Source organism: Vigna radiata, chromosome 7, assembly GCF_000741045.1.
Source record: "Vigna radiata var. radiata cultivar VC1973A chromosome 7, Vradiata_ver6, whole genome shotgun sequence".
NCBI lineage: Eukaryota > Viridiplantae > Streptophyta > Magnoliopsida > Fabales > Fabaceae > Vigna > Vigna radiata.
Window position 1 is genome coordinate 1,166,404 of NC_028357.1, and position 21,400 is coordinate 1,187,803.

At 32.8% G+C, this 21,400-nt stretch overlaps 2 protein-coding genes across 3 annotated transcripts; both read left to right on the forward strand.

The window, feature by feature from the left end:
- Window positions 1-3,888: 3,888 nt before the first annotated feature.
- On the forward strand, window positions 3,889-7,601 carry LOC106765911 (cytochrome P450 90B1). Of its 2 annotated transcripts, none has more exons than XM_014650679.2 (8): window positions 3,889-4,224; window positions 4,292-4,616; window positions 4,691-4,846; window positions 4,978-5,229; window positions 5,367-5,459; window positions 5,660-5,738; window positions 5,911-6,017; window positions 7,325-7,601. In XM_014650679.2, exons 1-8 carry the CDS (start codon window positions 3,977-3,979, stop codon window positions 7,544-7,546), a joined length of 1,482 nt encoding a protein of 493 aa, XP_014506165.2. In that variant the 5' UTR covers window positions 3,889-3,976; the 3' UTR covers window positions 7,547-7,601. The 2 variants fall into 2 exon arrangements, with proteins under 2 accessions (XP_014506165.2, XP_022640124.1); XM_022784403.1 differs by having other exon boundaries at window positions 3,971-4,224; window positions 4,310-4,616.
- Window positions 7,602-13,582: 5,981 nt separating this feature from the next.
- On the forward strand, window positions 13,583-20,956 carry LOC106765582 (succinate dehydrogenase [ubiquinone] flavoprotein subunit 1, mitochondrial). The gene is made up of 16 exons (XM_014650261.2): window positions 13,583-13,909; window positions 14,021-14,188; window positions 15,356-15,443; window positions 15,623-15,769; window positions 15,854-15,994; window positions 16,953-17,038; window positions 17,129-17,221; window positions 17,310-17,373; window positions 17,502-17,645; window positions 17,856-18,043; window positions 18,926-19,100; window positions 19,181-19,351; window positions 19,476-19,545; window positions 19,641-19,761; window positions 19,847-19,884; window positions 20,630-20,956. The coding sequence occupies exons 1-16, from the start codon at window positions 13,844-13,846 to the stop codon at window positions 20,730-20,732; spliced, it is 1,863 nt and encodes a 620-aa protein (XP_014505747.1). The 5' UTR covers window positions 13,583-13,843; the 3' UTR covers window positions 20,733-20,956.
- The last annotated feature ends 444 nt before the right edge of the window (window positions 20,957-21,400 follow it).

The window sequence follows — 21,400 nt, forward strand, 5'->3', positions numbered from 1 at the left end:
AATTTGTTTGATTTGAGTGACCCGTTTAATGGAAAATCTAGTAGAGACAATGTTCAATGCCAATATTATTTTTATTTTAACAAAAACAAAGTTGAAAGAGATGCAAGATAGCTATTTTAATTTTCATCACTATAATAAAAACTCAAAAAAATTGACTTGATAAAAAAAATCCATAACTATTTAAAAATCTTAAACAATTCACTACATAGCTTAATGTCTTTCAATAACCTTTATTGTATTAAAATAAGAAATTATATACCAAACTATAAAAATCATATATTTTTACATTTTATGAATTCATTCTGTACTCAAGTTTATGCTCCCAAATTCACTGCTATCACAAGAAAGATCAATATATATTAAGAAAACTCCATATATTGACATTTTTGAAATTATTGGAAATTTATAAGTTTTGGTGCTTGAGAAACCAAAACCTATTTTATTATATAGGTTAGGCACGTATTAGTTTTTCAAGTGTCATATTGCAAATCGAATCAAATTTATACTTTTTTAAAAGTATTCAAAATAATCTAAAAATCTTTTATTTTAATGTTATTGATTTTTTGGATTAATTATTTTAGGGTTAAATATGTTTTTAATTCCTATACTTTGGGACGGTTTTGGTTTTAGTCCCTCTTTCAAATTAAGGTACAATTTAATCCTTTAACTTTAGAAAACTCTGGTTTTAGTTATTTTTACCAAATTTTTTAACTTTATTTGTTGTTTGAAGCACGTTTCATTATATCATTTGGAAACCAGATTTTTGTTGAAGGATTAAATTGTACCTTAATTTGAAAGAGAGACTAAAACCAAAATCGCCCAAAGGGAATAAAAACATATTTAACCCATTTTTTTATCAGTATTATTGTATTAGTTTAGTTTTGAACATTTGTAAGTGACAATTAACAAAAAAATTATTAGTTTTACTTTTCACCTGAAAATATATAATCCTCTGATGAAATTACATAAGAGTATTTCTAACATATTCAACGTCATTCTTACCGTTTAAGTGACGATTAATCAGTTACCTGTTGTACAAAAACGCTTTAATAATCATCACCATTACAAAGCTCATACACCAAACATCTTTTATCTCTCGGTGTCATTTTATACTATCCAGTTTTCAAAATTGCAATTTGCATGCATTAAAGTAGAAGAATGATGCCATAGGATAGTAAAAGAATAAAAAAATTTATAAGTGATCATTATTTTGATTTTTTTTTTTAGGGGAGACAAGCAAATTTGATCCCTGAAAACAAATATATATATATATATATATATATATATATATATATATATATATATATATATATATATATGAGTTTGCTAGCTTGAGTGTGCCTTTTCAGTTGGTACATTTTAACAATGTGTACCGGGTTTCAGTAGACAAAAATACCTTTATATAATGAATTCTAAGTGTTAAGATTAAGGGTATTTTAATAATTTTCATTCTCAAAATTAAAAACATAAAAGAAAACCCCAAACTCTTACCCACCCTTCTCATTTCTCTCAATCTTTTCTCTTTCATATCTTCCACTCTAACATTTTCTCTATATATACATATAGGGGTTTGTTAACACGCGTGCGCCTGTTTTTCAGTTGGTACGTTTTAACAATGTCTACTGGATTATAGTAGACAAAAATATCCTCATTTATCATGAACTTTAAGTTTTAAGGTCAAGGGTATTTAAATAACCTTCATTCTCAAAACTAAAAAAAAAAAAAAAACCCCAAATTTATCATGGACTCTGTTCGTTCATTTGGATGATGTGTTATATATTTTCCCTTCTTATTATTATTAAATTTCATTTTTAAATTAAATCATGTAAATAAAACCTTCATAAATCAATTAAATTTTCATACATTATTTACACATCTACACCACATTTCATTATATTTTTAAAGAACAAGATATTTTCCTCTATTGTCCTTTTCCTTTTACACAAAGTGTTTCTTTTTCCTTTCTCTATTGGTATGGGATACATGATGTAAGATTACAACCTAGAATTGAAAGAATTGTACTCCTAGGGAGCTATTCTATACCTATTTCTTTAATTTCCTTATGTCCTTTTTTTATCACTGAATCAACTACTACAGGCGTTTAGAATAAACTTTAACCACTGTGCAAGATAAAAAACAGTAAAATCATTTTTTACCTTTGAGATTTTGAAAAGTGACATAAAGTGACAAGTTTATATTCATTTTACACATTAATAAATATAAAATGATGATAAGAGAGTAAACTTTTTCAATTTTTAAAAAATATCTCTGATTCAAATTACCACCACCATCTTCAATTGGGTTGAGATGAGAGAAAAATGTTGGAGTGATGACAGAGAAAATGTTGAGATGAGAGAGAAAATATCTCTGATGACAAAGGGTTTCTGATTTTTTTTTTCAATTGGGGCAACAGTAGGAATGACAGAGAAAATGTTAGAGTGAGAGAGATGAAAGAGAAAGGGTTGAGAGGAATGAGGGAGGTGAGTAAGGGTTTGGGGGTTTTTTTTTTTTTTTTTTTAGTTTTGAGAATGAAAATTATTTAAATATCCTTCACCTTAAAACTTAGAATCCATGATAAATGAAGGGATTTTTGTCTACTATAATCCGGTACACATTGTTAAAACCTATCAACTGAAAAACAGGCGTAGGCGTGTTAACAAACCCCATATATATATTGAGGGTTAAATATGTTTTTAGTCCCTATACTTTGAGGCGATTTTGGTTTTAGTCCATTTTTAAAATATGATACAATTTAGTCCTTCAACTTTAGAAAACTCTGGTTTTAGTCCTTTTTACCAATTTTTTTTAACTTTATTTGTTGTTTGAAACGCGTTTTAATCCAAATGCTATAATAAAACGCGTTTGAAACAACAAATAAAGTTAAAAAAAATTTGGTAAAAAGGACTAAAACCAGAGTTTTTTAAAGTTGAAGGACTAAATTGTATCATATTTTAAAAATGGACTAAAACCAAAACCGCCTCAAAATATAGGGACTAAAAACATATTTAACCCTGTATATTGATAGAGTAATTTAGATTTAAGAAACAAAAACATCTTATTATAGGAAACAAATATCCGAGAATGTAAAATTAATATACAATTAACAAAACCAATATATAGTCTATATACAGAAATAAATTCTATAAGAATTAAATTTAAAACTTTTTCAAAAATCTTGACCGATTAAAATCTTAAAATTCTTACAATATCTATTATGTAAATATTTATTAATCCTATATTGTTTTGTAATACCGTTAGTGTTACTGAGATGTTCAAAAAAAGAATATACAATCAACACCAAATAGAAATTTATGAATATTTGTTAACTGTCCCTGTTTTTTAGACTTAATTGTTTTCAGTTTTACCATAAATATTTTTATTTATATTAATTACTGTATAGACAAAACACTTTTTTTTTATGATCTTAACTGTGCTTTTAAAATTTGTGATTAATAATTAATGACTTAATTACGGTATAAACATATGAAAAAAAATTTAATTGTAATCATAAATGTATTTAAATTGTGATTAATGAATCAATAAAAACAATGGTCCCATTAAGTACCAATACTTGCAATTTGTTTAAAATGTTGTGAATAATATTTATAAAAATGATGGTATATACATATACCTCGTAATTATCGGATTTAAGCATAATAAATAAAAATAGATTGGTAAATTGGTAAGGTGCATGTTTTCCAAGTGTAAAGCCTAGTTCTTCACTACTTTCTGCTATTCCTTTTCTGCTTAATGACAGAAGAGAAGCTTATAAAAGCAGCCTCTTGGCTTCACAGTTTCATTAGGTTTGATCCCATTGGAACACCTACCTGCTCTTGTGATTTCACCAAGTTAAAAAATGGAACCTCCTTTTCACTAAGTGTGAAAGCTTTTCCTCATCTGTTCCGCACTGCACACACATGCAACTTTCTTTTCTTTCTTTTTTCTTTTTTGTTTCCTACACAGAGAGAGAGAGAGAATGAGAAGAGAAGAAAGTAGAAAGAATCAGACAGGCTACTCCATGTCAGACTCACATCTGACTTTCTGTTTTCTTTCTTCCATCCTTGCTCTTATAGTCATCACCTTCATTTTCACCAAAAGAAAGAAACCAACCCTTAATCTTCCCCCTGGCCATACGGGGTGGCCCCTCCTTGGGGAAACCATAGGGTATTTGAGGACTTACCAAGCTCGTACACTGGGAGAGTTTATGGAGAAGCACATAGCAAGGTAAGCCCCCCTCCCCCCACACACAACATCAATATTGAAACGTTTATAAATTGTTGGATATGTGCAGGTATGGAAATATTTACAGGTCAAACTTGTTTGGGGAGCCAGCCATAGTGTCAGCAGATGCAGGGCTGAATAGGTTCATAATGCAGAACGAAGGGAAGTTGTTCGAGGCTAGTTATCCTAAGAGCCTCGGTGGAGTACTTGGAAAATGGTCTATGTTGGTCATAGTAGGAGACATGCACAGAGACATGAGGAACATATCACTCAACTTTCTCAGCTATTCCAGGGTCCGAAATCATCTTTTCAAAGACATCGATTACCATGCCCGTCGTGTTATTTTCTCCTGGAAACATAATTCTACATTATCAGCTCAAAAAGAAGCAAGAAGGGTAACTGTTTATCACTAATCGCTTACTAGTTTTCTTTTGTTATTATTTTCGGTGTCACTGAACTATTAATGCAGTTCACCTTCAATTTAATGGCGAAACAAATCATGAGTTTGGACCCTGGTAAACCGGAGACAGAACAATTGGAGACAGAATACGTCTCTTTCATGAAGGGTGTTGTATCTCTTGTTCCTTTGAATTTGCCCGGAACAGCATACAGAAAGGCATTAAAGGTTACAATATTGGTCAATTAATATTTAATATCAGTGCTTTAAAGAACCCCTTTTTCCTATAATTAAAGTTTTTAATTTTGATTTTTGAATTTTTAATATCGTAAGGTTTCCTTTTACTGTATGGTGTACAGGCTAGGTCCACCATTCTGAAGTTCATAGAGGCGAAAATGGAAGAGAGGGCGAAGAGGGTCCAGAAGGGTGAGGCAGTGGAGGAAGAAAATGATCTTCTAAACTGGGTTGTGACTCATACAAACCTTTCAAATGAGCAAATACTTGACTTGATATTGAGCTTGCTCTTTGGCGGCCATGAAACCTCGTCGGTAGCCATAGCTCTAGCTATTTACTTCTTGCCTGGTTGTCCTCGAGCTATGCAACAATTGAGGGTAAGCATGCACCAGGATATTGATACGTGGAATGTTTTCTTAGGACAATTGCAACCACAAATTTCAAAAGATTAACTTTATTCCTGGCCAATAATTATTATTATTATTTTTTTTTAATTTTTCTTGAAAAATAATAGGAGGAACACGTGGAAATAGTCACTTCGAAGAAGAAGACAGGGGAGGTTGAATTGACTTGGAATGATTACAAAAAAATGGAGTTTACTCACTGTGTAAGTGTCACATATATGATAAAGAAATTGGGGTTTTATCTTTCTGTCGTTTTGTGACCCATTTTATAATAATACTAATTATTAATATTGTATTTTTAAAAAGAATTATATGAAGGCCGACATTAACGTGTTTGCAAAGCACGTGTGCAATGAATGATTCTACGTTAATAATAAATTGCTCTTTCTTTGTGTCTGGGAAGGTTTTGAACGAAACACTTCGACTAGGGAATGTTGTGAGGTATCTTCACAGGAAGGCTATTAAGGATGTTCGGTACAAAGGTGAGAAATAGGATAGGATGCTACAGTATCTCACTGTTTTTGTGTACATATTTGGTTGAAAGAAAGGAAAACGAAAGAGGAAAGGTTGGCTTAAGTGTTATAGTAAAAGGGAAAGGTGCCAGAAATCGAAAACCATATATGTGTATTGAAAATGTGTGTTTGTGTTTGAAAGGTTATGACATTCCACGTGGGTGGAAAGTTCTTCCGGTGATTTCAGCTGCACATTTCGATCCTCAACACTTTGACCAACCTCACCAATTCAATCCATGGAGATGGCAGGTAACTTCTACTCATTATTTTTCTAAACCTGATTATTACCACATGCAATCACTCCATTCATGGCAGCTGTGGCCCGTGAATCATGCCATTAATTAGAATTAGCTCAGAAGAAGAAAAGAAAATAAAATGGGGCTCACGGATATCCTATCCTTTCTAATGATATTTTGTTTTCATTGTATTATATTTTTACTTACTCTATCTGTCTCATGTTTGGCGCATGGACCATATATAGGTTTTGTTTGTTTCTTGTTTTTGTAGAATAAAACACATCAGTGTTCTGTTTTAAAAAAAGAAAGACGAAAGAGTTGAATAAAAAAGAATATAAGTAGTTGTATGGTTATGTTATAGGTAGGTTTTTTAGCTTCCTTTATAGTACATAATAACACTTTACATTCGGCGCTTCAGAATCAGGCCCCCACATGAGGTAGACACGCCGTACAGCTTTGACGAAACTCAAAAGAATGCTTCATCCTTTGATCCTCCTTGTTGACTTAGTCCTAACCAGATAGATAGATAGATACTTCCACTGCACTCAGATTCTCTTCATTCAAATTAATAAAAAAAAAAAAAAAAAAANAAAAAAAAAAAAAAAAAAACATTTTAACATCTGTAACAACCACTTTAACATTTTCAATCCAATCATAATCTCATAATGATGAAGCTCAAAGTACACATTCTATGGGTAGTCTCAGATAATCATTGGGTTAAAAGTTAAAACCTCTAATTTTCATGGCTGATTAAATTAGCATGGCATGGGAAAGGAAGAGGGAGAATAGTAGAGTTGGTAGAGTAGAGAGATGAAAGGATCTTGGGAACAGTAGTGGGTCCCAGTGGATGCTGAACACGCCTCTTTTTGTGCACGTGTGTCCATGGCCCTGTTCTCTCTGTCCTTCCACATTATAAATGAATGCCCGTGTGCAAGTGGGCCTCTCACATCCCACGTGCATCTCTGTCTTTTCCTTTTTCTTTCTTTTCTCACTCCACCTACCTTTTCTTTCACTTATTCAAACACTTATTTCCTCTATTGCTTCTTCTACTCTTACAATTACTTATCGTACCCCGCAATAAGAGGAAAACATGCCATCATCACTGTCATCATTATCGCTACTGCAGAGGAAAAACAAGACAAAAAATTATCATTTCAGAAAATTTTTAAAATTTGAGGGGGTGTCAAAACAATTGTACGGGTGCAAGAAGTAAACGTTTCTAATATAATGTTTACGGCCCAAAATGAAACAAAGCTACAGGGAGTGTTTGTGGCATTATATTGATTAAAAATAGAGTAATTAATTATTTGTTGGGTGCAGGGGAGTAATGGTAAAGCTGATAATAACTTCATGCCATTTGGAGGAGGATCAAGGTATTGTGCAGGGTCAGAGTTAGCGAAGGTGGAAATGGCGGTGTTCATCCACCATCTGATTCTGAACTACGACTGGGAACTTCTGGAAGGTGATGAACCTTTTGTATACCCTTATGTGGATTTCCCCAAAGGTCTACCCATCAAAGTCCAAGCTACATCATCCATCTAAATTGCAAACTTTGCTTTTACTTCTTCTTTTCCATTTCATGCTTTTACAAAATAAAAAATAAAACCATGCTTCTTTAGCTTTCCTTCTTTCCAATACTTACAAAACTTAAATAATAAAACTCTCTTTAGTTTATCATTTTCTAGTGAGTTCCAAGTTTATCTATAATTTTATAATAAGTTTATTATAAATAATAAAACTTAAATTATTTGAGTGGAAATAGTTTTAAATTTGTTACATGCCTCTGAAAAAATTTCACCAAGTGAAATATGATTAATTATGTTTCGTGCAATTATAAACCATTCATGGGACAAGGTCTTCCTCAAATAACTTAACCTTTTGAAGTATAATAATGTAAAATTTTCTATCAAATTTCTAACATCTTTCTAAAATAATTTGAATAACTTCAATATTCTAAAATAATTACACTAACAAGAACTTGTTAATGTAATTCTATTTTTTTTCTCTTTCTTTACTTAACCATTTTCATTTACATGGTTTAGTGTGAGATAATAGATAATTCAAACTCATCAAATAATTTTTACATTATCTATAATTATTTTGGTATGCCTATGAATTTCGAATTAAATAATATCTCGAATGCACTAATTGATTTGGTCAGAATTATTTCAATGAATTTGAGGTTGGAACAATAAAAATTGAATATAATAGGTTATTGATAAGACATTTTGTATATAGAAAAAAAAATTAGAATTATCTTAATCATAAGAACTTTAAGAAGTTATTTCCAAATTAAACTTCTAATTTATTATCACTAGAATAAATACATTGAGAAAAGTTATTTTGAAAATTAATTACAAAATTATATTCACAAATAAATGTCTCATCCATAATTAACTCTTCTATTAGAACAATTAGATATAATGTGTCGAACCACCTAAATTAATACAATTTGAGTTTTATATTAAGGTGAAGATAAAAAGTCTAACATCCCATTTTAATAGTATAAAACTATGAAATACAACGTTACAAAGATGATAATAGAACAACTAGATAAAACAAACCTATCACAAAGAGAAATCTACACATGTAGAATCATCTAACTACTTATTTGTTTCACCACCACCTCTTACTGGAGCAACTGAAAAAAAGTATCCTTAAGCTCACACTATTTAAGTGATCATTGCAAAAGAGAAATAAACACGTAAACAGACAACACAAAAGTAAGGGTAAACTAATGATACAAAAGAAATCATAATATACCTTAATATTTCACACATGAATCATATTTATCATAAAACAATTCACACATCTTAAACATGTCAAGGCCTAGACTGTACTTTCCGGATTTAGTATGAATGTTGAGTTATCGCGGGTCATGCACTTATGGTGGTCTCTATTGCTCTATAGAGCTATTGGTAATGGGTTTCACCCTACCATACTCACAAGATCTATCTATATCGTGTCTTAGGCCATACTAGAAGCACCTGGACTAAGACATTCTACTACTTTCACCACATGTATCACTCCTCTCTAATTGAGAATGAAAGATCATTAGAGTTTCAAGACGACCCCCAAGACTAAGCTCCCTGCATTTATACCAACAAGGCACCACCATGTAACCTCTCCACGAGGGTCATGAAATTACGTCCATCAACCATTCACATGATCAACAACATACTCATCATCATCATCATCATATATCCCACATAATCATATACATATATTTCATATAACCCATTAAGCAATCACATGAAACCATCAAAGCACAAGAATCAATTCAAGAGGAACCCCCAAATAGCACAAAATCCTTTAAACCCAAAATCACAGAAGTGGCGCTCATCGTCCAGAAAGTAACACTCAATGCCAAGCCTATTGGAAAGTGGTGCTCAACGTTGGACACACTGGAACGTGGCGCTCAGGCACCCAGGAAGGGGGTGTTAGGCACTATATCAACTAACACTATACTTGAATATGGATTTTGATGCTCCTAAGACTTGTTCAATTGATTAAATTGGTTTCTTAAACATTATAATTGATGTGAAAACACATTTATAGATGGAAGTAAGTACCCTTTTTGATCATTAGACCTAAGACTAGTTGTATCAAACCATTTTTTACACTAAAAAAGTACCTAAACTCCAAACAACACATTCTAACTCAAAATTTTTCCAGCTAAGGGTACTAACAAGCCATAAATGACTCAACAACAGATCTTAAACCCTTCCCTTATGCACAAACTTCCTAATTTAAATCTTCACCAGTAAAACCCTAAAAATTGGACATAAAACCTCTTAAAACCACCATATTTACTCAACATATTTTCATACCAGATTTTTATCAACTCAAGGTGCCAGTAAGTTTCAAATGACACTAAAAAACGTCCTAAATGGTTATTTCTTGCCTTAGACTCCTATTTCTAATATTCACTTATCAAAATCTCTTTTTTTACTAAAGATAATGACTTGGAACTTAAACTACACTACCTCTTCTTAACATCACAACCAAATTGACACTACTAACCATTAAACAACAACATTCGTGATATCAATTCCAAACAAAATCATGAAGATATACCAACACCACTCAACCAGGAATCATCATTTCCAAAACACCTAAACTTAATAATTTGTGGTAAGTTGAGTCAAGTGTCTCGTTTTGACAGCTCTAACATTGATTATGCTACAACTCCATTACAAAAAGTGGTGTAAAGAGAAAAATAGTGATGTATGAGTATTTAGAACATCTATTAGGCTACAAGCACATTAATAAATATATATTTAACATAAGGGAAAAGAAAAGGACAATAAGATAACATACTATAATATGACATGGTCTTATTTACCTTAATATGAGAGATTCCAAATGCAATAAAGGGAGATATTGTAGGAGATTTTCTATTTAAATAGAGTAATCACGAGAGTTCTTAATATTTATCTATTAAAGATATAAAATAATATATCAAATACATAACAAAATACATTTATACTAGGGATGACAATGTAGGCTATACCGATTTGTTAGGCTTGCCTAACATTTGGCCTGCAAATTTTCAAAAGCGGGCTAAATGTTATGGTCCACCTTGCATATGTCGTGACCCATGGGTACGTAGACTGGCTCACATTTTGCAACAAAATGAGTGTGTGCAAATAGTCAAAGTTAAAGCAGTGAATGAAATAACTATATGAAAAAAAAGGCGCCTCATCTAGCTTCCAATAAGCAGTTTTAAATACATAAAAGATGAAACATGAAACATTTGTTACAAACTACAACCATTATAGCATGGGCAGAAAACATATTCATCCGGTTAGTCCAACCTAACTACACATTTTTCTTGAGATCATAAGAGTTGTGCATAACACTATTTGATAATTGAGTTCAAGCCAAAAAAACAAGCTTAAATGCCTTGTCAGCTTCCACACACTTGTTTTTATTTGGGTGAAGCAACACAACCAACTTCTTATTTTGTTTCTTCACAACCTCCTTCTTTGCAAAATGTTTTAATCCAACAATCGAATAGTAATCTAGCTCACCATTATATTTTACCTCAAAAGCAATATAAACTTCAAACGTGGCCATCATTTGAGATATAACCTGTGGCCATCATTTGAGATATAACCTAAAATCCTGGACAAAGTGTTATAGCCTTTACAACATAGTTTTTTACACCTGCAAAGTCCCTCATAACAAATCATTTTAAAGCAAACTATACCGCTTTAAGTGCTTCCTCGTTGTTCTCTTCCATGTAGGAAAAAGACTCACTTCACGACTAAACTCTTGAAAAACAAAAACTAAGACTTGCCCAACATCTTTTTCAATATCATATATAACCTCCTTTCCATGTCTACTAACAATTTTAAAACAAAAAGAACAAGTACTTTAAATTTTAAAACTCAAATCACTTTTATATAAGATTCAAATAACACCAACTCACAAACATTTTAACAAAAATAAACAGACATAAACACCAACATTAACATAAAAATGACAAGAGAAACCAACCACAACTTGTCCCATATGTCCAAATTTTGGAGTAAGAGAAAAAAATTGTGACATTTAATTGGCCGAATTATTTTTCAACCCGAATCAAATTGTGCTGACCTTAGCCGACCTATTTAAGAACTTGGTCGACCTTGACCGAGATATTTTCAAATCTTGACCGAGTTGTATCTTAACTATGCTTACCCAGTTATATCATGTGATTTTTTGAGAAGTAGTGCTTTACATTAAGACCATTATATTTGATGTCATGTGTAGTGGTGTTGCTGGTTTGATAACATATTTTGAGTTAAAATATGTTGAAAGATATGATATGATGTTTATATAGCATGATGCAATGGTATGGGTGTAAATTACGTGGTTGTTTGATAATATGAAATAATACAAGTTTTATTATGAATGTGATGTTCATATATGTGATGTGAATGTGCAAATGAGAAATCTCAACCAGAGGTGAGGGAACCCGATGTAGCAATTTCAGAGGTGTACTTGCTTGATGAAACATTATAAGAGAGTGGTAAGGGGTAGCATTGTGCACTTGCTCGATGAAGCTCTTTAGAAGAGTGGCGAGAAATGTTACCTTGTACTTGCCTGGTGATGCTCTTTGGAAGAGTGGTGGGAAGTGTGTACTTTTCCTATAGAATTCTTTTGGAGAATGGTGAGTGTACTTGCCAAGTAAAACTCTTCCAGAAAGTGGTGAGAAGTGGTATACTTGCTCAATGAAGCTCCCTAGGAAAATGGTGGAACACATGAACTAGTAAGCTACGTGTGAGGTCTATATTGTTGATTGAACCTCTTAGGCTAAGACTACACACATATTAATTGTTGTTGAATGATATGATAGTAATTGCTATTCAATTATGTGTTATTTATTAATTATCAAAAGATTGAATGAGGCATGTTTAATGTATTGTAATCATATATCCGTAATTTTAATTATTATGTTTTCTTTTAAGTGAGTTTACCATTGCATGTTTGTGGTTGTGATGATTCAGATGCACAACATTGAAAAATGTGGAAATTATGTTCAGAATACATTTTTCCTATATTTCAGATGTATTTTTAATAAGTATTAATTAATTGACCATTCTTAAATATTTTCTTAGTATTGTAATTAATTTATTGAGTGTAACATGTAGTTGATGAAATAAATAAACATTTTTATTTTCTTATTTTATGATGAAAAATAAATTTGCTTAGTATATACACGAAAATATTCTATGTTTTTAATATAATCCTGAAGAGGTGTTACACTCGTAATGAGTTAATTTTTTAAGTTTACATAATTTTGCTTAACAAATTCAAATATTTTATGGGAAATAGTTTTTAAATTTGTTTCATGTATTTGAAAAAAACTTTGTTATATAACCATTCATGAAAGTTAAAAGAAATTGTTGGTACGATAATCATGTTAAATCTTTTTAAAGTTAAAATAATTTCTAAATCTTAGCAATACTTATCCACCTTGTTTAAGCTCTTAGAGATTCGAAAGGAATTTCTCATACAATGATAGGATCCAAATGTAAACAAATATATTCGTTCAAATAATCTCCATAGACTACATTTAACCTTTTATTTAACTTTTATAACACAGTTAACGATATATTGTTCAAATTCATATAAGACTAATTTTCCAATTTACTTAGATCTACATAAAAGATAATAAGAATGTGCTTTACTTTAACTTCCAATTTTATTTATATATTAGATCACAACTTTTATCAAAGGTAGGTGAGAATCTGGTGGCTTTAGCTTTTGATATTGACTCTTTCTTTTTCTTGGTCTTTTAAAAAATTAATACAGTTTTTACAAAACAAATTCCTTCTCCCATACGATTTGTTCGTCGTCCATTTAATCCAAATGATCATATCTAGCTAGCTTTGGGATGCTACGGTGCGTTTCAGGGCTACGTGGACTATCTATATCATGTCAATCGTGGCATAAAGAACACCACCCACACTCGCTTTTTCCATATACAAACACTCTGGCCTTCCCACGTGTCACTCTCTTAAATATCTTACGTGGACCACTTCACTTTCTTTTCTTATTACCTTACGCAACACTACCCGTGATAGTAACATTCCAATATATTCATGCATTCTTTCCAAACAACCAAAACCCTCACCGAAAATTCATGCGTTACTTGCCTAATCGCCTAATCGCCTAATCGCCTAATCGCATAATCGCATTCTGCTTCTTCCTAATTTGGCTTAAATTTCAATCACTTGCATTTGCTACACTATCAAATTAGAACAACATACCAAAAGCACTGGAAAATAAACAAAACATTAGAAAGGGATAGAAGAAGGAAAAGAGAGTGAACAAAAAGTGTGCTTCGAAATGTGGCGGTGCGTGGCTCGTGCAAATCACCAATCACTGAGATCTTACGCGTCAAGATTTTTCTCTGTGCGAACAATTCCGTCAAATCTCTTACTCTATCTCTCCATTTTCAGTTTCCGATTCGTTCTTGGAAATTTTGTTTTCTAAACGACGTTCTTTTGGTCGTTGTGTGTGCAGAGTGGTGGAAACTCCTCCTACAACGTGGTCGATCACAAGTACGATGCGGTTGTCGTGGGTGCTGGGGGTGCAGGGTTGAGAGCCGCCATTGGACTTTCCGAACATGGCTTCAACACTGCTTGCATCACGAAGCTCTTCCCAACTCGTTCGCACACTGTTGCAGCTCAGGTGCGAGATCTTCTCCCACTTTCCACGTGTTAATGCATGTTACTTGTTTGTCGCAATTCAGAATTTTACCTTTTTATCGACTCCTTTTGTTTTTTGGCTTTTCGGTTGCTATAATTGAGGTACAAGTTGTCTGCATATGTGAAGCTATTCATTTAGTAAGGTAGTAATAATAAAATCAGTTTGTTGGTCATAGAGGATCTGACATAAGGAGCAATTTGGTTTAGACGAAATACACTCATTGAAGGACATTGAATGTTATTTCCACATTTTTCTTAGAACTATTAAGCCCTATAGCTAGAATGGGCCTCAATTTTGATTATTTACTCTAAATTAATCTTTTTATGGACCACCGAATGAGGGATATTGGCGTGGTTTTAATTTGGGCTGTTAAAAAAGACTGAATTGAATCAATTGATACTTAATTGAATTGTGTAAAAAAACTTAATTGTTTTGAAAGAAAACTGAAGAGAAATTGCTCTTTAAATAGAACTATTTGAACTAAACTGAAGTATAACTTCTATGATTGAAAAATATGCTTTAAAAATAATATGTCCATTGGTAATAGTTTAAACAATTCATATAGTAATTCAAAAACAATTCAGAGTTAATTTGTTTTGATTCACTCAAACTATCTTAACTGTAATGCAGTTCAATTCATTTAAACAATCATATAGTTCCGTTTCGTTGAACCACTTTTAAGTTTAGTACAATTTTACTATAATTCCCTTCTGTTCAATCATTTTGATCACCCCTAGTTTTAACTAGATGACTATAGCTGTGGTAACTTGAATAACTTCTTTCAATTTATCATCTCTACTCACAAACTTTTAGGCATGTTTTAAATTTGATATTACACTGGTTATAGTGGGATAGTTGATGTAATGTATTCCGCTTATTGTCTTATGGTCACTTAACACAATACCTCATCTTTGTTTCACACCACTTTTAGGGGATGATAAAGACATCATTTTGGCTATTGCTTTGCAATGATAAATGAGGATTTTTCATTCTTTTCTTACCATATCGTTATGTTGTATTTGTTTGCATGGTTAGTTAAAGTACTGGTTGATGCTCAAAAGTTGATTAAGTCGGCCTAACCAGACCAACGTTTTCTTCTGAATTGAATATACTGATTATGCTCATGCATGGCAACAAATTTGTGTGTAGGGTGGTATAAATGCTGCATTGGGAAATATGACTGAAGATGATTGGAGGTGGCACATGTACGACACTGTCAAGGGAAGTGATTGGCTTGGTATGAACTCACTACCTTAAAATTTTAAACTTTTTCGTTTTGCCCTACAAAATTTTCGTATAACAAGAACTAGATTAGTTTGCTGTTATGAATATCATGGAAAGCAGAGACTCTTGTATTGCCCGTTCTTTCTTTTGTTTCCTTTTTGGATATAAAAAGGTAAGCTTCGTGTTCTGCAGGGGACCAAGATGCCATCCAATATATGTGTAGGGAGGCACCAAAAGCAGTAATTGAACTTGAAAATTATGGACTGCCATTTTCAAGAACTGAAGATGGAAAAATATACCAGCGTGCATTTGGTGGTCAGAGCTTGAACTTTGGAAAAGGTAAATGCAGATGGTGGAAAATATTATCACTTTTTATCTGAGAGTTCTGATTTTGACTCTTTTTTTCTTGTTGCTATGCTACAGGTGGTCAGGCATATCGTTGTGCATGTGCTGCTGATCGAACTGGACATGCTTTGTTGCACACTCTCTACGGCCAAGCTATGAGACATAATACCCAGTTTTTTGTGGAATATTTTGCACTAGATCTATTAATGAACAGTGATGGTAAGGTTCTCTGGAAAGTAGTTTCTTTCTCTGAACAATTTGCAATCAATTAATTGCACAACGTATCAGCATTCACAGGAAAGGATTTAATTGCACAGGACGACCAGAAAGTTTCCTGCACTGTGCTACAGGAGAATTATATCCTTCAAGTGGATTTTATGCATCCACATTTGCATTTTAGAGTCTCATCTTTTCATTAAACTGTTCAAGTAATCGTGCATTTATTAATAATCCGCCAAATTCGAAATAGTTCTTGTATCATTCAGAGAGGAAATGAACTACAGTTTTGCCAAAGCTATAATACAAAGATAAATAGGTCACAATTTTTCTTCTGCACGATAATAGCTACTAAAAGGCACATAAAGGAAAGTACGACATTGTAGGAACAATACTTCACTATGTTGGTATTTCCACAGGCTAGGAAAGCAATTTCAAATTCAATTGCAAACATGGTTGCCTGTCTTGCCCAACTAATCTTGAAATTAGATTTAACCAATTCAATGCTATTGTAGAAAGTAAAAGCTGAAACTTTAGTTTTCTGTGCATATCCCAGAAATCTAAAGAATTTAGCTTTTCTTCTCACCTTGCCTGCTGACTTCGTTGGTCATATTATGACTAGAACGCAAGCAGAAACACCGGTGAGAGAAGAACAAGAGTAATTAAAAATTATTAAAAATTCTCATGACACAGTTAAAGGACCGGATCTATGAAATAGCACACCAAAAAATACACTTTTTTTATTAATATTTAATATTTAAGACTTGAGATTAATTGGCTATATGTTCGCATCACTTATTTTTCTCACAATTCTCACCTGTCATTCATATGTACAAATATGGCGTTACTTGTTTGTGATGCTCACTGGATTGTTAAACATTTGCAGTGCTGAAAAGATGTTGCTGACTGTGTACGTGTAGGAGTTGATAAAGTTAACAAATTTTCCTTGTTTGAAATACAGGTAGTTGCCAAGGAGTGATTGCCTTGAATATGGAAGATGGAACATTACATCGTTTCCAAGCAGCTTCAACAATTTTGGCCACGGGGGTACATCATTTTCTTTTGCATGTTAGACATTGAAGTTCATAATTGTACTTGTCATGAACATGTATTTGTTAATCTTCTGTTTTGCATCAGGGCTATGGTAGAGCTTATTTTTCTGCCACCTCAGCACATACATGTACTGGAGATGGCAATGCCATGGCTGCACGGGCTGGGGTCCCACTTGAGGTATACTTTTAGGCTTTGCAAATTTTGTTATTAAGCTGAAATCTTATATGGCAAGTGTTTTAACATTTTCTTGTCATAAATTTTGAAGGATTTAGAGTTTGTGCAATTTCACCCTACAGGCATATATGGAGCGGGCTGCCTTATCACGGAAGGTTGGAATGTCTTAGTTCTTATTTGCATACAGGCTATCTTTTTTATTGTATACCGTAATGACAGTTATACTTTGGCCAATTTAGTCGAAACATATATTGCTTCTCATTTTCTTTCTTGGACCTTGTAGGTTCTCGTGGTGAAGGTGGGATTCTTAGGAACAGTGAGGGTGAGAGGTTTATGGAACGTTATGCTCCTACTGCAAAGGATCTCGCATCAAGAGATGTCGTTTCCAGATCAATGACTATGGAAATCCGGGAAGGCCGTGGTGTAGGTATGAGTGGCCTTAAATTAATACTTCTATGTTCTGATAAAAAAATATATTCTAACTTATAACTGTGCTGTTAGTTTGTATATAATTGTGGCTATATTATTTTAGTGGGACGTTGTCTTCCTCTAGAAACTAGATATGCACGATATTTTCTTGCACCTTGACCTTCCAGTTAATTTGGACAATTAATTTGACCATGGAAATTGTTTGCAGGACCCCATAAAGATCACATCTATCTACACCTGAATCACTTACCCCCAGAAGTTCTCAAGGAGAGACTACCTGGTATCTCTGAAACAGCTGCTATTTTTGCTGGTGTGGATGTTACTAAGGAGCCTATTCCTGTTTTGCCAACAGTGCATTATAACATGGGTGGTATTCCAACGAATCATCATGGAGAGGTACAATGTTAAAACTAATTGTTTAACCTCCATTTGAGAAAAGGAAAGAAAGAAAATATGAGAAACAAATTAAAAAATGAAAAATAAATTTAATTAGTCATTGTCATGCCTATAAATATTTTTTCCAGAGCAAATATTTGCTATCATTATAAATTACTGCTCACCGCTTGATGCACAAAAGTTGAGAAGAACACATACCACAACAGATAATTGTTTGGTTTTATTTTGACGACTCCAACCTTTATATTGGCTTGTAGTTATGTACCTTACACAAATAAAGAGAGACAGAATGTGCCAGAATGGATTGGATTACTCTGTTATTAAAGCAATTTTCTACTTAATTTGTATTATCACTAGGCACCTAAACTTTTAGTTGTTTTCTATACTCTTCATAGAAACAGTTAGAAACGGATATAAAGCTGAGTTTGACATCTTTATGTGTTGAAAAATTTTGTGGTATGAAGTTATTCGAAAACCGTGATTGAGGAAGTCATGTTGGTACCTAAATGTTTTTTTAATATTTTTGTGAATCATTTTGTACCTGTAGCGTTACATTATTCCCATTACTATATGTATGTATGAATGTATTTTTTGTAACTAACTACCACCCCTCCATTTCACTTAATATGAGGGAGACTCTTGCAGAAATCTATTTATTTCTCAAATTGCTTCTCCGGGAATTTGAATATGTATGTCATTGCGTCTGTCACATTGCAAATAATGATATATCATTAATTTTGGTTTATGGCATACTTGATTACCTGTTTGGTTTATGGCATGCTATCTTGTCCTATGAATTTGTTATATTTTCATTAAATTTTTATTTAAACTACGCAAAAAAATGGAAAAAAATTGGTCTAATATACCTTTTTTCTTAATTAGGTGGTTACTATCAAAGGTAATGATCCAGATGCTGTAGTTCCTGGATTAATGGCTGCTGGGGAAACAGCCTGTGCTTCAGTTCATGGTGCCAACAGGCTTGGTGCAAATTCACTTCTTGACATTGTTGTTTTTGGTAGAGCTTGTGCAAATAGAGTTGCAGAAATCCGTAGACCAGGCAAGATTCATTCTCAGTTATAAATAGATTGTGCACGCTGTAATGAAGTGAAAAAAATTCACCTGTTTAATATTTTGCAGGAGATAAACAAAAGCCTTTAGAGAAAGATGCTGGTATGAAAACAATTGCTTGGCTGGACAAATTGAGAAATTCAAATGGATCATTGCCAACTTCCAAAATTCGGTTGGATATGCAAAGAGTAATGCAAAACAATGCTGCTGTGTTCCGTACCCAAGAAACATTAGAAGAAGGTAGTACTTTGTTGATCAATAATAATTGTTCTTCTTATCCCCTTCCTTTGCCCAAAGTACACTTATAATCTTTTCTGCTCCTATAGTTATATTCTCTCTTTGAATATCATGTACCTTGTGACAGGTTGTCAATTAATTGATAAAACATGGGAGAGCTTCCATGATGTCAAGTTGGAGGATCGAGGTTTGATATGGTAAAAATTCTTTGGCCTGTCACTTGGATCCCTATTATTTCAAGAAATCAAATCTGTTCGTTCATTTTATAAGTTCTATGCCTCAATATTCTCAGGAACTCTGACTTGATTGAGACCATTGAGTTGGAAAATCTTTTGATTAATGCCTGCATCACCATGCACTCTGCTGAAGCAAGAAAAGAGAGTAGAGGTGCTCATGCCCGTGAGGACTTTACGGTTAGTATAAACTACTGTATATATTTCATCTCATTAATATGAATAGTGGGTCTGATTAAATACGGTGCCTGCTTTTAATTTACAGAAAAGAGACGATGAAAACTGGATGAAACACACTTTGGGGTAAGTCATGTTTCAATTAATTTGCTATATACATGAGTAGATATTTGGATTGCGTTGGTTCTCTTCATTTCTAGTAGGAATCCTGATGCTTTTAATGTACACAATCCTGTTGATTCGTAAGTGCATCAGAGTTTGCGTGTTTAATCTCTTGTATTAGTAGAGAAGTCAAACAATCAACAAAACCAGTGGCGCAAGTGGAATGATATTTTTAGTTGACACTATCTGGTATTCGTACCATCTTTAAGTTATCCTTTCTTGAAGAACCTCCGTCTCTGGGTAGTTTAGTTTTCATTTCAGGAAGGCGGACAAGCCTTTATGTAATTCAGTGTGTTTGCTATCTTTTATTTAGTAAACCCCATCAAATTTGAAGAGGTGACAGAATTCAAAAAACGGACATGCATCGTTTTTTGTGGGGAATTGCAACAAATGTTTTTCTGTTGAATGTGGTAACTTTAGTTGAAAATTCCATACTCACTATAGTACAGAGCTGTCAAAACAAGGACAGGTTGGGAGTGATGTATTTTAATTGTACTGCTATCCGTGGGCACGGTATATATTCTGGTTAGTGATCCATTAGGCTTCTTGCTTTACCAAGGCAGAATGGTAAGGTGCAAGGCTTGTTGGCCATCTAAAACAAAAATGAATATGGTTTGCTGGATTTACCATAACACTTTCGACGGTAAAGATACTTGCGTTTACGAGTTGCTTTGCTTTTGTTAGCTGAGCTTTTGTGCATGATTTGCAGATATTGGGAGAATGAGAAGGTCCGGTTAGATTACAGGCCAGTGCACATGAACACGTTGGACAATGAGGTGGAATCATTCCCTCCTAAAGCTCGTGTTTATTAATATACTTGTTTTAAATTACTACTATCGATTATTTATACGGATTGTTTCACCAAGCATGAAATATGAAATGGCTAGTGTAAGTGAAAAAGGATTCAATAAAAGTGTCGTAGATGCATGATCTTGATGATAATCGTTTGATTCATCATCACTCGATAATATAAGATGTCTGTATCGAAAGCTGAGAGTAATACCCTCAAATCTGAATGAGATTATTTTTTGCACAATAGTAGTTTTAGTATTTTTTTGTATTCATTTTAATTTTTCTAACCTAAGTAGCAAATGAAATCCTGATTAAGTGTCTTATTTTGGACTCTGGGAAATATTAAATAAATAAGTTGTGGAAAGTAATTGAAGTGCTATTTTGAATAGTGCGAGTTTCTGAAACAATTATATTGTGCTTGTTCCATTTTAAGTGATTGTTGTAAACAAGCTTTTGATATGAAAATTTGCAACATTTTATTTTCATAAATAAACTGTAAGTGATTTTAATTTTGTAAATATTATTATAATGACTAAATCAAACTCACACGATTGAGGAATGCTACAAAATTAACTTATTATATATTGTAGTCGATAGATTTTCGTATATATAACAATTTATAGCTTGTTATTTCATCTATTTTTATTTATTCACTTTCCATCGACAACTTTGTTATCACCGAGAGCCA